The sequence below is a fragment of the Trachurus japonicus genome, chromosome 4 (assembly GCF_045865225.1).
Source record: "Trachurus japonicus isolate A0001 chromosome 4, Traja_1.0".
In the NCBI taxonomy this organism is placed as follows: domain Eukaryota; kingdom Metazoa; phylum Chordata; class Actinopteri; order Carangiformes; family Carangidae; genus Trachurus; species Trachurus japonicus.
The window spans coordinates 15,998,373-16,015,227 of NC_140910.1; the positions used below are offsets into that span (position 1 = coordinate 15,998,373).

General features: G+C 42.8%; 1 protein-coding gene across 3 annotated transcripts in view; it reads left to right on the forward strand.

Moving 5' to 3' along the window:
- The window catches only part of cep350 (centrosomal protein 350), a 33,371-nt gene that overhangs the window by 12,813 nt on the left and 3,703 nt on the right, over positions 1 to 16,855 (forward strand). The window contains exons 14-37 of one of the 3 annotated variants that reach the window (XM_085774323.1): positions 16 to 185; positions 737 to 923; positions 2,614 to 2,783; positions 2,941 to 3,104; positions 3,640 to 3,750; positions 3,907 to 4,047; positions 4,231 to 4,361; positions 4,634 to 4,741; positions 4,848 to 5,065; positions 5,200 to 5,414; positions 5,828 to 6,106; positions 6,218 to 6,367; positions 6,575 to 6,735; positions 8,383 to 8,505; positions 10,240 to 10,490; positions 10,648 to 10,847; positions 11,191 to 11,335; positions 11,891 to 12,051; positions 12,160 to 12,287; positions 12,363 to 12,424; positions 12,568 to 14,393; positions 14,857 to 15,408; positions 16,126 to 16,272; positions 16,520 to 16,642. In XM_085774323.1, coding sequence (XP_085630449.1) covers positions 16 to 185; positions 737 to 923; positions 2,614 to 2,783; positions 2,941 to 3,104; positions 3,640 to 3,750; positions 3,907 to 4,047; positions 4,231 to 4,361; positions 4,634 to 4,741; positions 4,848 to 5,065; positions 5,200 to 5,414; positions 5,828 to 6,106; positions 6,218 to 6,367; positions 6,575 to 6,735; positions 8,383 to 8,505; positions 10,240 to 10,490; positions 10,648 to 10,847; positions 11,191 to 11,335; positions 11,891 to 12,051; positions 12,160 to 12,287; positions 12,363 to 12,424; positions 12,568 to 14,393; positions 14,857 to 15,408; positions 16,126 to 16,272; positions 16,520 to 16,642 — 5,923 coding nt within the window. Of the gene's footprint in view, positions 1 to 15; positions 186 to 736; positions 924 to 2,613; positions 2,784 to 2,940; positions 3,105 to 3,639; positions 3,751 to 3,906; positions 4,048 to 4,230; positions 4,362 to 4,633; positions 4,742 to 4,847; positions 5,066 to 5,199; positions 5,415 to 5,827; positions 6,107 to 6,217; positions 6,368 to 6,574; positions 6,736 to 8,382; positions 8,506 to 10,239; positions 10,491 to 10,647; positions 10,848 to 11,190; positions 11,336 to 11,890; positions 12,052 to 12,159; positions 12,288 to 12,349; positions 12,425 to 12,567; positions 14,394 to 14,856; positions 15,409 to 16,125; positions 16,273 to 16,519; positions 16,643 to 16,855 lie in introns of all 3 variants that reach the window. The other 2 variants (XM_085774322.1, XM_085774324.1) reach the window with 2 other exon arrangements.

Consider the following 16,855-nt stretch of genomic DNA (forward strand, 5'->3'; position numbering starts at 1 on the left):
TCCTCTCTTTATCAGCGTGAACACTCACTTTGAGGAGCTGATGAGGAGGTCTCCCTATGACAAAAGCACCGGAGGCATCAGTTCCCACCATTCATCCTTCCACTCATCTGTACAATCACCACGTCTTTCCTCCGGTTCACCGTCAGGCTCCTCACCCCTCTCTAAGCACTCAACCAGAAAGAGAGGTGAGAATCAATAATTCTGCACAGTTTCGCATAAGGAGAATTTTCATGGTCATGGCAAAGTCAGTATGTTTTGGGGAAGTTCCACCAATTATTGTGATCACAATATCTTAATCACACCTTCAGACTTGACCCAAAACATGAACTTGGACTGGGTTTTTGTTGATAAAGGTCAAGGTCACAGTGTCCTCCTTGGACACAAAAGGGAATCCTTTCAAATTTTGCACAAATGTGACAGTCACAATGGGCTCACAATACAAGTTTTTTTTTTCTTTCATATGCTGTTTGTGACACAAACACAAAGGTCCAACAGGGCAAAATAATCAAGTCATGATATTCTATATCCAAAGGTCAACTCTACTGGATATAATTCACTGGAACTCAGGAAGGGATTGTAACCATATTATCTGAAACTTGACTGATTGGTGGAGACATGCAATTCTTTTTTTGATAAAAAGAAAGAAGTGAAATTGTCTTTGTGTGGTTTTATGCTGTGTTTTGCAATTATGTCTTTCTGCTGTACAGTATTACTATATAATTCCATCCCTCTGTAGGCACAGCATCAGACCAGAGTGATGCCACTCTGGTGGAAGAGCACAGGAGCTCCTGCTCACCCCCCTCAGAGGCATTATCCTCCAACTCCAGGAAGAGAGGCTCAGACAAAAGCTCTGCTCACAGCCAGGCCAAGAGTGTCCACTCCAATGACACTTTAGGAGAAATTTCAGGGCATTCTCACCAAAGGTAACGATCCTCAGGAGTGTCCCTCTGAGACTAGTGGTTGTGTTTGGTTGAGTTGTGTAAAAGTTGAAGAAGAAATACCTTTCCATCTGCAGTGAGTGTTTGAATGTGTGAGCGTATAGTGATATCAGGGATGTGGGTGAATGCTGAGTGCTGTTCCCTCGAGTCGGAATAGCCCACTCAACTACCTGTCTCTGTTATTACTTACAACTGGGTTTTCAGTAACCTTCAGAGCAACACTTCTTTGTGGGAATAGATAGGTGGTGCTGTTGGCTTACTTTGGCATATTTTTAAGGGTGCCTTGGACATAGTTGGCTGTAGCTGTGTCTTTTAGGATCATCTCATACTGCACACATTTAATGATAAATTTAAATTTCAGTTTCATCCTGATGCAGATTAATATGTTAACAGTAACATTGAAATGAACCTGTAAGGTATTTCCAAGCTAAGATAAAATGGAATTATAAAATCGACATGCACTCAGGGATGAATGGGATCTTTTCAGACTTCGGTCACTTCGGTTAGTCGTTGCTGTTCCAACCTCTCAAAAACTTCCACTTGGCATTTACTGTAATTACCCAAAGGTTAATTTATCTGGGCATGACCAATTACTAAACTACACTAAGAGAGCCTATGTTGAAGCTGCCAGTCTAAACAGTCTGTGGCTTGCTGTTCTTTTGAGGGCCTGAGGGTTTAAGCAGCCGTGTAGTGCCCAGCAACAGGAGGAGGCTGCAATCCGACCCAACGACAGAAAACAGTGGTTATTTTGTTTTGGGGGCCTGCGGGGCGGTTGGTCAGGTCAGCCAGCTTCACCGCAGGTTGGGCCTGCTGCCATAGGAAAGGAGAATGTTTTTTTCTTTTAATCCCAGTGACGAGTAGTAACATTTGAGTCCCCTAATGGTAATTTAAAGCTCAGGTGGCAGATTCCTGCCATTCTGTGGGGCCTCTGTCTGTCAAAGGCAAGATATGCATACAGGATTGTGTCTTTAAAACCATTCACACACAGCAACTTTTTGTTTTGTTTTTGTTTTGGTTGTGACTTAAAATGAGTAATAGAAAGTTATTTAGCAACAGCATATATGTCACTATGGGTGTCAGCGAGTTCTGGGATTGTTGTCATTGCAGAAGAAAGATACCACTGTCTGCTTCCCTTAATAAGGGAGTACGAGTGTATCATGATCTCGTTAGACATTGCCTTGGCCTCCGATCATCTCTGAGCAGCACAATATAGCCATTCATAGTCTGGGCCTCTCACAGCAGAGCTATGCTGCTTCATTCAATCCAAGGGTTTGCACGGCCATGGGGCCCCTCTTTCTTTATCATTTGCTCAACCCGCCTCACTCTTTACGCTCACTCAGTCCCCTATAGAAGTTGCACTGTTGACTTAATGAAAGCAAAATGCCATTGACCTGTGCATGATTTAAAAACCTTTTAAAACGGTGCCATCACAATGTATGTTATATCATGTACCATTTTTTTTTCTTGTCAGCTTTTCACACTTCAGCTTAATCAGCCAGTGTGATACATTATATGTTAATATGTTTAATATTATTGTATTACATTAACCCATGACCTGAACCCCTTTAACATTAATAATAAAAGTATACCCACTCTTGTTTCATTCAAACTTAAAACCACATTGATTCATCATCATTATTTAAATTTTTCCTTCATAATTTCATTGTGTTTCTAGTTCTGGCCTGGATGGTAAGAAGTCTTCAGCGACCAGGCCCAAACACGCGTCTCCTTCTGGCTCTCCAGACCTCGGTTCTCCTCCAGGGGCAGACGCTTCCAGTGGCTCCCTGGGGGCAAATCACATGAGCACCACCACTCGCAATGGTAGAGGCGAGAGCAGGACCACAGGTAAATAACACTCGCATCAATATTATAGACATTATGTGACACAGAACATTACTGTTAGTCAACTTGGATGATACTGTTAAAATAAGCCCAAAAAGATGGTTTCACAGATGCATTCATAACTGAGCATACTTCCTCTCCACCCTTCCTTGTCTCTCAGGTGAACTACAATATTCACCTGCCGTCCTGCAGCAGCGTATGGCAGCAGAGCTCCAGTACCTGGAGTCCGTTGAGGAGTCGGTCCGACAGCTGGGTGACATGGAGAGGCTGATGGGTGTGTCCATGGCCCAGCAGGAGAGCGCGTCTTTGGCCCAAATGCTCAAGGTAAAGGAGGGTTCTGTTGCAGACGATACTGTGCAGTAATACCAATAGTACAAATAGCTAATAACGTAACCTGAACAATGATCATGCTCTATGTCTATAGAGTTTTCATATCAGCAGCTTTTTTATTATCCATCTATCTATTAAAATTGAGTTAAACGTAGGTCCTATCCTATCCTGATGCTACGTAGAGATGATTTGACATACTGTTAAAAAATATTAGCTGCTTACAGTTGTTAATAAAACAAAATATTAACAAACAACAACTTATTAACGATGTTGTACTGTATGAACCAGGACTCTACTATATTTGTAACTGGCTGTGACAGCGTCAGCTTTCATATTATGGCCCTCATCAATGTAAATGCACTTCAGTGATTTTGTTTATTAGAGACTTGATTTGATTGTTGTTGCTGAATAACATTTTCTTCATAAACACAGAGCTTTTTTGGCCTCTGTAAATTTCAATGACTCCCTCACTGTAACGAGTGTGTATTGATGTGCTTATCGAGCTGCTTTGTGAACTTTGACACTGCAGGCCAAGCAGCAGCGCCATGAGCGTGACCTCTACGAACTGAAGATCAAGACTGAAAGAGAAGCTCTGGAGACAAAACTACAGCTGGAGGAAAACCGGCAGAGAGTGGCCAGGGTACGACCACACAGATCACACACAGTTAATCCATTATTTTACTCCCAGGAACAATATATCGATGTTTATAGAAGACCTATTCAGTGTCTGCCTCTTCACCTTTTGATTTCCAGACTATGGTTGATTTTCTTCTTCTGTGTGTATGGGTTTCTCCAGGCTCATATTGAACTGCAGGAGAGTTTGGCAGTGAATCAAAGAGAGACTTTGGAAGGCATCCAGGAGGCAACTACTAAGATGATGAGTCAACAGGCTGAGGCAGCACGGTACACAGCCGACGCTGCCCGACACATCAAGGAGGTTAGCAATCACGGCCTTCCCCTCTGCCTGGAAAACAGCCGGTGTCCTCATTTTGTTACAAAAGCTGATTGATTGTTGAATTACTGTAAAGAAATAACAATAAATGCAAAAGAGAAAAGCGCAATATTCAATGTCAGACTCACCAAATCAAATACTTGATCTGTGTATAATCCCATCTGTCAGATGACAGACTTGGCCCGGTCGCAGATAGCAGGAGCTTTGGTCGTTGCCACCGATTCCTCCATGTTGGACCAGCGGGATGACCAGGAGAGCTCCTCTATGAATCAACAGCAAGATAAAGCTGACTCTGACAGGTGAAGTAAAAACACATCTCATTCTTAAGGCGCAGTACAAACTGTTTGTCCTTATGAATTACTTTTAACATCTCTAGTTGTGTTACAAGGTTGTGTTCAACACCCATGTTATGGCTTATATCAGCTTATATCCCTTAACTGATGAAAATTTAAATTCAGAGCATATTAAATCATAAATTTGCCTTCTGTTATTACTATAAGTGTTTTAACAGTCACCACTGAGAGCTAAAGTTAGCATTTGACCTAATTTATCGAGTGTCCTCCTTTTACAGCTTCCAGAGTGAGGTGTCGAGCAGGAGGACGAGGCCAGAGGAGCCCCTGTCTTCGCTGAACAGCCTCAGTCACTCAGACTCTCTGTCCTTCAGAAGACCCAACCTCAGGTACCAGTACGGCTTCTCATGTATCTCTTATTTCATTTTTTACATTTAGATCAGCACAGGACAAAGCAAGAGGAACTAAATCTTGCCTTTTTTCCTATTTCTTCAGTGGAGCAGACTCGAGCAGCCTCCACAGCCCATCGCAGGTATCCTCAGAACACAGAGATCGGACGGAGAAAGAGGGAGGAGAGGGGAAATGGAAGAAGGCGGGAGCTGAGGGGAGGACAGAGAGGGAAGCCGGTAACAGCTCCATTGAGGAGGAAGTTCCTACAGCAGCAAATGACTCCCTCTGCAGTGACAGCATCCCTTCTATAGTGGATGAGAAAGGTATCTTTACTGAGATCATTTAATCTGTGCTAAAAACTGCAAATAAACTCATGACATGTGTGACATCTGAAATTAGTGGCTGTCATTGAAAATATAGCGTTCAATGAGCATATATTATTTGTGACCCCCCCCAGCGGACAGTACATCAGTGGCAACGGAGTACTCTCTCAAGTTTGATGAGTCCATGACAGAGGACGAGATAGAAGAGCGATCATTCCGCTCTCTGTTGCCGTCTGAGGCTCACCGACGTGGAACTATGGAGAGAAAGTCCCGCAACCACGAGGAATCGGAGGACGATGGCGCCAGTCACAACGCAACATTGGTTTCAGGATCACACAGTATCTTAAAGGTGAGAGGACTGTGGAAAAAATAAGTGCCTATGAAAAAAAAGAAGGAGAAAGAGAGAAAAAGAAAAGAGTAAAATAAGTGTATGTGAGTTGAAAGTTAAAAGATAGACAAATTGTGTTCATTGCTGTTTTTCCTCATCTTTAATTCTCTGAAATAGTGTGTGGTATTGGTGTTAATGCTTGGTATCTAAGCTAATGTAATTATAACTATAGAAAGGGGCAGCTATCATAAAAACAGAAAAGCTAACATGTAATCATGCATGTAAACCATGAATGGAATAAATATGAAATTAAATGAAATGACTCATATACACTTGACAGCTGACAGTGTTATTTATCCTCTCAAATGTATCATTGTCCTTTTGACCTTTCCTTTGGGACTGATCTTTACCATTTCACTTTTGTTCCTCTGCAGTCTCAAGATGGAAACATGGCCTTCTCTGGTGGACAAGACAGCTTTTCCCAGTTCACAATGGACATGGTGCGTCAATACATGAAGGATGAAGAAGTAAGACTGCAGCATCAGAGCTCTCTCCTGCGTCTTCGCCAGAAGGCTCTCAAAGAGAAGACGAGAACCGAGCTGGCCTGGCTAGAGCACCAGAAAAAGAGACTGAGGGACAAGGGAGAGGATGACAAAATGCCACCAATTAGGAAGAAGCAGAGGGGACTTCTGATGAAACTACAGCAGGAGCAGGTAACCTCGGGTGGAAACATAATGACATTAAGTAAAACTTGAGTTTTGGAGTATGGTTTGATCATGACTAACACAAATCAACTTGCTCTCCTACTTTGCTCACGACTCCAGGCTGAGATCAAAAGACTTCAGGAGGCAAACAAAGCAGCGAGGAAGGAAAGACAGCTGTTGCTGAAGCAGCAGGAGGAGATTGAGCGGATGAGAAACTCTACACTCAGACTCAAGGAGCGTCTGAAGTGTGTTGGGGGTGAAGCACCACCTGTAAGTCATGCATTCGCTAACTAGGTCCACAGACGATACAGAGGAAGTTTCCATCTCTGCTGTTTGTGACAGATATAGAACCTTAGTTCAATAAAATAAGAAAACACATTTAACTGGAGATCATGTTCATCTTAAGGCTTTTCTTAAGTGTTTTTCCTAGTTATTTTCTTGTTTGTTTGTGTGTGTGACTGTTTATACATCCTGCAGGAGACTCCTGTGTCAGAAACACCAGCATCAGAGCCGGCCTCCCCCAGCATAGGACATGCTGTTGATAACCGCAGCCCCTCTCCCTCGCTCTCTATCTCTGGAAGTGAGACCAGCAGCATCATGCAGAAGCTTAAGAAGATGCGCACTCAAATGGATGAGAAGTAAAGACTTTCATTTAATTTCATACATTTACAGGTTCTTGAGAGTTTTGCAAAAATTAAAAGTCATGCTTCCTTACCCATTTTTAGTAGCATTCTGTGTAGGTGTGTACTCATCTCCCTTGTGATTTTACTTATTTCATTCATTTTATTTTACACAAACAGGTATACCCTGATCAAGTCACATACTTGTGTTGTTCACCTTTTTAGTTTTTCACATTTGGCTGCTGATCAGATCCTGGGGCCAAACACAGAGTATGTGCTGAAACAGACATGAAATTACAATAACTAAATCAGAATTTAGATGTATTTACAAGCTGGAAGGCTCTCCATTTGTGCTGCCCTATGCTTTTTGTAAAAATGAATTAATTCTACAAAGCTGAAGGTCGGACATAAGAAACAACTAATCTAGTAGGAACTAACAGTCATATCTGTGCATGCCATCTTTGCTTGCTTTCTAACGTGCTGTGAATGTGTGGATGTGTTAAGCATGCTCCATGTTCCTCTTCCTGTAGACTAGACAAATACCCAGCCTCTAATGCTCTCTGTAACCTTTTCAACTAACAGTACTTAGTATATGAGAATCTTGACTAAGAGTTATCTGATCAACAAACCTCAGCGAGCAAGAGCATCAGGCAAAGTTAAAGGCCTTAACAAATCTAAACATGTAATATCATGTAATATTGAAACTTGTTGTGCACACCATCACTTTTATAGACCAGTTATTGTACATGTTTGGAGTTTCTCCTCTGAGTTTCTCCTCTGAGGTTTTAGAAACAGCTAACGGGTCAGGTGATTTTAGAGCCTTTCATGACCGGGTCACTCCAACAAGTAGGTTAATTGTTCTGGGTTTTAGGATTCAGAAGTTAATAATTTACAGGCCAGTCTTCAATACTGTGGTGAAACTTCAGCAGTTTTTAGGTCTGGTTAGGTTTTCAAGTTATACTGGAAATTAGCAACACAATTTCGAATTTGCCTGTGTTTAATTTTATTTATACAGAAGTTTAAATCCACAATTCACTGCAGAATTGAGTCACTGAGGAGTCGGACCTAACGCAACATAAAACGTATTAACCTAATGTTTAATTGTGTCTGATCATGTATTCACTAGCGTGCTTGCCATGATCTTCTTTTAATAAATCATGTGCCTCTTCCTTTCCTCTGCCATCGTCTGTCGCCCCAGTCATGTTGTTGATCTAAAGCACTAACAAAGTTATATTCACTTCATCCAAAGTTGTAAGTACTTAGATTCACAGTAACCCTGATGTTTTTGACAAATTTATCTCTTACATCCGTTTATCAGCAGGACAGCACTGATCGTACCCCACCCCCCACCCCCCATACTCAATGCCCATTACATGAGTTTAAAATGTTCATCTTCTCCAATACTGTCATTTTAAAGTCACAATTTTCTAACAAATCACAGACTGACACCTCAGGTGCAATAAAACCACATTTTCTCATATCACTCTTCTCTCTCTCTCTCTCTCTACTTGTCTTTTCCCTCTGTTTCTCTCGTGTTTTTAATACCCCTCCTCCCCCACCCCACCTAAATTGTGTGTGTGTGTGTGCGTGCGTGCTTTGTACATGTCCATACCTATGTTCGTGTGACACCTTTGACTTTGTCTGTTGCGTGCTTGTATGTTGTAGACACTGCTCTCCTGTCCACTACTTCCTCTCTGTGTTCACGGCCCACCACTGGGCCTCCCTCAGTGTCTGTCTTCCCAACCTCCACCCTAAATTCCAGCTCTTTATCTACAACCAGTTGGTCAGGTACTGTACAGTGATCTCTACCTCTTCCCCCCCAGCACCTCCACCTAGCTCTGCCCCGCCACACCTCCCACCCCCATGGAACATGCTTGTGTTCATCCACTGGCACGGGGACCCTGTGTGGGTGGGATGGTGAATGACGAGTGATTGGATTGTGTTACTTTGTTTGGGTTTTCTGTGAGGTTTCAAGAAGGTTTTAACTTCCAGGATGGACTTTGTGGTGGGAGGAGTTTGAGTGAAAGTTTGAAAAGTGCCCAAGGAAAGCTGCTTAACTTAAATAAGCTAACTCTTTGACAATTCCACTTTGATTTGAAATTCTTTTTTTTAGGTAATTTTCACTATTTATGTTGCCAATTAGGAAAATAATATAATCTTACCACTGTATGTATTAAAGCTCAATACTTGAATTCAAAACAATCAGAAATTGAGATAACCAGATGATAAACAAGGTCAAAGATTATGTTTATTTAAGGGGAGCCTTCCTTGTTGAATGGGAATCTCAGTCTCTCAAACTGGGATTTCACTAATTTCTGGTGTTTAACTTGTGACACTTCCCCTCTTTATTTCATAAATGATAAATAAGTTGCAATGCATCTCCCTTCTCTTCTTGTGGCTGCTGGCTGGTCCGCTCCAGACCAGTTATTGATATAAAATGTTTTCAGATTAAACCACACTATGACTTGGAAGTAACAGACCAGAGATGGAGTGGTCTATCTCTTTAATGAGCCCAGTAAATCTTAACTAGCCCTCTTTATTAGGTAACTGTTGCATAGGATGGGATAATAAGTACAAATGGCCATTGCCTTTAATACAGTTTGGGAATGCACTAAAAGAACCCCCCACTCTGACTCTTCAGTATCTGGCCTGTCATCAGTTTACATTAGGTCAAGAGAAGGGCCTCTAAATTAGATTAGGGCTAAATAATACTGCACTGTAATGGCACCCATAGCTGTGGGAGATCCTATTACACAACAGCTATACCTGACTGCATTTTGTTTTGATCGGCATCTGCACATATATTTGCAGTGTGTACGTATAAGTGACTCGATGTAGTTCAAATTTTAGAATCAAATTCTTTTGCTTTTGCAAAAACGAGACAACACTTCTGTTTTATTGTCCTCATCAATAAGGCAGAGCAGTAAATGGATGTCACACTCCAGATGTTACTGTCTTTGCTTGTCGTTTTTTTTTTACCTCCTGTAAATATGTTTGAAGTGTGTGTATGTGTGTGACTGCACCCAATCAATGTTGACCTTCTGGATTCCAGTCTGCTGCATGAGTCAAACATCTCCACTATAATTTTCCAACTCTTCTTTTTTCCTGAGTGACATATCTTTATCTTTTTTCTTAAATTTTGATGGGTGCTTATACACTTACACATTTGGATGATTATTCCAGGCATGGATCGGGTGTGTATGTGTGTGAGTTTGCTTCTCTGAGTGTTGGACAGACGTTTGAGTTGACTTTGCTGTGAAAACTAGAATCCAGGTGATTTGGGTCTGCTTGCTTCTGTGGGGGGGCCATGTTAATCATCCCTTATGCTAAATGTCTTTTTCTCTTCTCTCCCTTATCACTGCCATCTTAACTTCTCCCTCCCCCCTTTTCCTTCTTCCTGCCTCTCTCTTCATCCTCCTTTCTCCTCACTGTTATCTACAATCTCTCTCTTTAATCTCTTCCTTCCTGCTCCTTCTCTCATCTCTCTGTTTTCCCCTTCATCTTTACCGTTACGCTCCCCAGATTCCTGACCAAGCGGGAGCAGCAGCTGATGCAGAGGCGTCGCCATGCTGAAGAGCTGCTGCAGTGGAAACAGCGGCTGGACCAGGAGGAGGCAGAGGTTCGTAGGATGGAGAAAGAGGCCCTGGCTGTCTGGGACCGGCAGACGCCTCAGGACAAAGATAGCGATGTTTCGGAGAGTCAGAAAAATGAGATCTCTGACATTAGCTCAAGTCACCATCGGAGCTCAGAGCCCAGGACTGACAGTGAGAAAGGTGAGGGGACCTGTTTGTTTGATTTTCAAGTGTGTCACAAGCTTTAACGTGAAAGAACAGAGTTTTGAAATTCAATGTAGCACACAACCTGTGGTTTGGAAAGTCAATTAAACAGACAAATAAAAATGACTTAATGTTGATGTGTTTAAACTTTCAGAGTACATCAGTGAGGGTGACTGCTCCTCAGCAACGCCTGAGTCCAGTATACACACAGAGGGATTGGGGTCCCAGCCACCAGGAAGCCCCTCCTTAGCAGAACCTGTGTCAGTCCCTGAAACACCTTTGGCCTCAGTCCAAAACAGCCCTGCGAACTACACCCAAGACTTCACTTCAGCGTCACTATCACCGAGCAGACAAGTACGTATAAATGTGGTGATTTCCTTTTTATATTCCAGCCCTAAGTCCCATATGTTTGATGGTAGATGAGTCAATTTTGAATCTGAATACAGCTCCAAATTAAACAACCCACAGTTTGCCATTGTGAACAGGTTTCTGTCGACTCAGTTTAGATGCTGTTGGGTTATTTGTTGTCTTTCACTGATCCGTTGAAAACACACAGAGCTTTGCATTGTATACTATGCAATATGGTTACTGCCCATTTGTTTCTTTACTGGGCTTGTAAAATATTAATCCGCTGTTGTCATATCCTGAAGTAATATTCCCATCTCTTCCCCTCCTCCCCCCGTTTTTGTCTGTCCAGTCTTCGATACTCAAAGGCAGCCACAGCCCTGCTGCCTCTCCTTCAGATGGCAGCAGCAAAACCAAGATGCTGCTTCGCTCCTCCTCCCGGACCGCTCACCAGGCCCGCACTCAGCCGACTGAGCATCCTATGGCCCCGCAGACTGGTGAGTAACCCAATGCCTCAACACCCACACCCTTAACATATAATGTTTTGAGAGGTATAATACTTCCTGATAGTTCTCTGAGAAGATGGAGGGAGTAAAGAAGAGAGAGTGGACATAATGCAGCTATATTGCTGGCAGCCGGTAGTCAGGCTTAATGTGATGCTGCCAGGAATACATTATGCAAGCACTTCCCTGATACTGAACCTGCTTAGCTGGGTGATATAAGGAGTGAACACTTTGCATTGCACTCAGCTATCACACAAGTAAAGGCAGTTTTGCCGGCCTAGTATTGTAACTGAATGTTTCTTTCCTTTTCAGGCCACTGTTAAAACCTTTAAGCTTTGTAAAACTGTTTGTTCATTGTGTATTAAACAAGGCAACATGCACAAAAACGAATTTATCACATTCTTGGTAAAGAAAATGTAAAGTAATCCCCAAAGAACTGTGTTGGAACTCAGTTTGAGTGGGCACAACGTTGGATTACCCTTTGCTAATCAGACGTTTGGCACCAGTTTCACATTCTAACTGTGATTTATCATCTAAATTTGCTTTCAGAACCCATTTCAGACCAGAGTGACATAGAGTCTCGTATCAAGGCTCTGAAGGAAGAACTCAGAAAACGAAAGTTTATGGCCTACCAGCTGAAGAAAGAGCAGAAGAAAAGGAACAAGGAGCGCCTGAAGGCAAAGGAAGCCAGCCTGTTGAAGCAGCTGGAGGTAAATGTTTATTTTGGCTCATAGATGATTTTGATTGTCTGGGTGCATGTTTATACTGTAGTTTGTGTCTGATATCTCAAATGTTATGCTCCTCTTTTTTATTTTCAGACCTATAACAACTTCATTGAGAAAACTAAGGCAGAACTGAACAAGGAGCCAGACTCAACACCTGATACACAGTCCCAGATCAAAGACTCCACTGTCACTGATCAGTCCATTAAACCACCTTCACATAGGTACCAAAATTACTTACTGTCCACTCTTTTATTGCAAAATGGTGCTCAGTCCATTAAAAAACCTCTCTCTTTTAGGTCTGAAACCAGCCAAGTGTCTGACTCTGGAAGGACTCAAATTGATGCTTCTTTGAACCACAGTGAGTGATTCATTCGCATATATCACACATTCATACTAATACGTATATATTTAAACACTGATGCTGTACGTAAAACATCATAACTAATTCATACATGATATACATACATACAATAATAATATCACTGTCTTCTATTACGTTAGTACCTGAAGTATTATCTGATGAAGATCCACCGACTGTCACACCGACCCCAGTGTATGGCAGCCCAGAGTGCCCAACCTCAGGACTGAGGAGCCGTCAGTCCACAGTGGATCTCCTGAGACCCCCCTCTAAGGAAACCAAGACACACAGTATTGAGTCTGAGGATGAGAACATCGTGTCTGGCCAGAGATCTGAAATTCAGGAAGAGCTGGAGGTGCAAATAAGTTCTGGGTTAGATGATCACTCTGAACATCCCCTCGAACTGGAAACTGAAGACAGACCTGACTCCTGGGGGAAGGTGTCTACATCTAAACATGTTGTCTCTGCTGTGAGTGAAGAACATCGATATTCTCCATTTGAAGAAGAGGATGTGGAAAAACCTACTGCTGAGTCACATTCACTTCCACCACATCCAAGTTACAGCTCTTCATCCAGTGACCCCTCCTGCCGCCCTAACTCAGTCGCCTATTCTTCGAAGGAGGCACCCATAAAGCCTGAAGAACCCTCTTCTCCCTTGGCAGGTGGCTATCATGATGATTTTGAGTCATCTGTGGATTTGTCACCCAGAGAGCAGCATCACATTTCCAAGACTGACACTCAAATCTCAGGTTCTCCGACTGAAATCAAGGGTTCAAGAAGGGACTCCCCTATCAGAGCCTCATCATACGACAGCCAGAGTGAGGAGGTAGAGGAGGAAATAGCCGAGGAGCTGAGTCACCGTTCTGGCACCAGTGAACCCAGCCAACAATCTGGAAGACTGCTAGATCTCCATAAACAGACAGACGACTCCAAACATGAAGATAGGAGTATTGATTCCATCCACTCACCACCCATCTCTCCTTTGCAGACGCCTCTCTCTCCTGTTGTAGATGAAATGCAAAGTTTTAACATTGGAGATCGGGTTCTTGTTGGCAGCGTTCAGCCTGGCACTCTGAGATTCAAAGGTCCAACCAGCTTTGCCAATGGCTTCTGGGCTGGCGTGGAGTTGGATAAGTCAGAAGGGAGCAACAATGGCACTTATGATGGGGTGGTATACTTTGAATGTGATGAGCGCCATGGTATCTTTGCTCCTCCAGACAAAATCACACACCTCCCAGATAAGTTTGAGGTCTACACAGACACCACAGAGGATGAGGATTCATTCTTTGATGATCTGTCAGATAAAGGTGGAAATAAACGTAAAACAGATGAGCATATAAACAATCAAAAACAAAGAAATCTTAACAGTAAACATGAACAAACATCTCAGGAGGACACGGGGTCTGAAGATAAAAGGGTTTCAGATGATTCTCCTAACAACAACCAGATCTCACTTAAGAACAGGACCCATAACAATTCACAGCAACATGAAGAACCCAAGCATCCGATTTCTAACGGCAACAGTCAGGACATAATATTGGAATTTGATGATGCACCAACCACTCTCCTCATCTCAGACATGGACAAGATTGGCCTGGGCAAACACAGTCAAAAAGAGATTACAACCTTCGTTGAGAGAGAAGACTTGGACTCGCAACATCAGATGACTCCTGCAGATCTCATCACAGACACCAGGGATGTTCAGGGAGAAAAGAATGACACAGATCTACTGGACACCTTCGCAGACCAGCTCTTCAAAAACTTTGTGAAAGACACCGTGAAGCAGTTTGCTGAAATAAAAAAGGCTAAAGAGCAGAGGATAGAAGCTGCCAACCAGATTAATGGAGGCTTGTTTGGTGAAGATGTTGAAGAGGAGTGGATCCCTGCGGTGGAACAAAAAGATGGTCTTCCTTTCTTCCTGCCAATAGAAAAAGAGGAGCTGTCTTCTCCAGAGCTGTGTAACCAACCGGTGAGTGTGTATATCTGAGTGTTCAGCAACATGTAAATGAAAGAAGGTTTTGCAGGAAAATAATATTATCTCCATGTATTTAGTTTAGTTTCAGTTTAAATAGAAATGTCACTTAGAAAACGTGTGATATAGCTGAGCTGTTCTGTGATTGAACAGTGGTATGTTGATAATCAAATGGTGACTAACTTGTACTTGTTGATTTGACCTGGGCGTCTCATGTTTTTTGGCTGTGGAAAGCCAAAGTCCAACTTTATGTTGACAGAGTTTATTGAATTTGGTTCTCTCTACTGAAAACCTTTTGTGTCTGAAACAACAGTAAGAAAGAATACTCTTTAAAACCAGATCAGATATGTAAAACCATGATTTTCGATGGTTCATCGTGCAGTTTGTTGAATGTTGTAATGCAAACTTGGAAGTAATCATGAAAATATTTTTTTCCTTGTATTTTTTTTTTTCATACTAGGAGAGTCCAGTTCTGGGTGCCAGTGGTCAAGAGGAGCTCGCCAAGCGACTAGCAGAGCTGGAACTGAGCCGCGAACTGCTGGATGATCTGGGTGACGATCAGGACTGGTTTGATGAGGACTTTGGACTCAGCTCCCGTAGGGAACAGCAGAGGCTCAAACAGAAACAAAGAGAGGAGGAGGAGGAGGAGGAGGTGAAGCTGGGAGCAGGGGGCCTGGGGAGGTCTGGCTCATCAGCTGGAGCTCCTATGGGGGGGCTGGTCACGTCACCAGGCGGAGAACAGCAGGTGAAGACTCCACCTAGACCCGAGCTACCTCTCCCCCTGCCTCCTAAACTACCTGAGCAGCCCGCCATGGTTGTGCCTCACTTGGCTGCAGAAGTGGAGAAGATGGTCCACGCTGCTATTCAGGAGATCTGGGAGAGCTGTGGCCTGGGGAAGGAGGGAGCAGTGACCCTTGCAGAGTTGCCAAAGCCCAAACCGTCACAAGAGTACATGGGCAAAGAGGCCAACAGCCAGGACCAGGAGGCCCTCTCCATTCGCAGCTACAGAAAGGTGAAAAAAGAAGTTGCAAAACATGATAAATAAGTCTATGTAGCAAAAACAACCTTAGACATATTCAAAATGTGTTTTATTTTTTGTTCTACAACAAGAGACATATACTTATGTGTCTTATTATTCCCCTATCAGTCAAGTTTTTTAAATTCAGCACCCAACTGTCCTGCTTCAGTAGCATCATGCCAAACAGCTGAGGTTAAATGCTTGGTGAGTTCCCATTATTCAGCAGATTCCTCTCAGATGAGCATCCTGATGTTCTTGACTCTACACAGATACTTCAGTTTCCTCTGGCCCTGTGCTTGTTCCTCAGATTCAGACACTGTCTCAGTTGGTCAGGTGCTCTCTTTGCTTTGAATGCAAATAATGCAAATGCTGCCGAGCAGTAATTATTGCCGACACTTTGACATGTTATCTTGTTCATTTGCAGTATGTTTACCTAACATGGCAGTGTGAGACCTGTCCACCACAGCTTCAAGCTCTGGCCCAGGCTATTTAATGACATGTTTTAGCATCCAGTCCGATTGCTTGAGAGTCATGTCATGCAGTGATGGTTCACTTCCCTGCTTCTCCAGTCCACATGTTGAAGTGTCCTTGAGCAAGATACTGAAACCTAATTTGCCCCAAATGTAACACTGGTGTATAAATAAGTGTGTGTTTTGAAATACACTGTGTATGTCTATGTCCATTCATCATTTATTGCTCTCTGCTCTAAAGGGCGTGTATGACCTGACATGGGAGATCCTTCAAGACATCTATGCTGAAGATCCCAACACTGATCAGCCTCAGTGGGTCAAAGCGCGGAGAGTCAAGGCCTCCATCTTCCACAGAGTAAAGACACCAGGAGACATCACCAAAATCCAGGTACAGTCGTCCAGGACAATCCCCACCAACAAACTAGAACAGAGACTTAACAACGGCCCGACACTCACCGTCCTCCTTAATCAGCCTGTATTTTACTGTATTATTGTTTTATTGCTCCCGGTTGGTTTCTTAACCAAAGTGACTAGCCTTGGTTATCAGAGAATTTTATGGTGTCCAGTTTTACAGGCCGATGGAGTCAAGAGATGATGTGTGATGACTTGTATTGTTTTCTTAAATTGTTAAACAGGAATTCATCGCAGCTGAAGTGCTGAAGTTGTACAGTCTGACAAACAGTCAGAGCCAGAAGACCGACTGGCAGAAGATGCTCAAGTTTGGCAGAAAGAAACGGGACAGAGTCGATCACATACTGGTAGGTCCAAGATGAAGTATTTGGGTCATTTTGTACATGATTTTATAGCACAGCAGTTTAATATGAGGGACTAAGATCTTACATCACTAGATAAATATGTTACATTTTTACTTCTCTCTTGAAGTGCTCAAGTAATGCGTGGCAACACATTAATCATTTTAAACTGAGCACTATTTAGACTTCAATGACTCAGTAAGTTTATATGAAATAGAA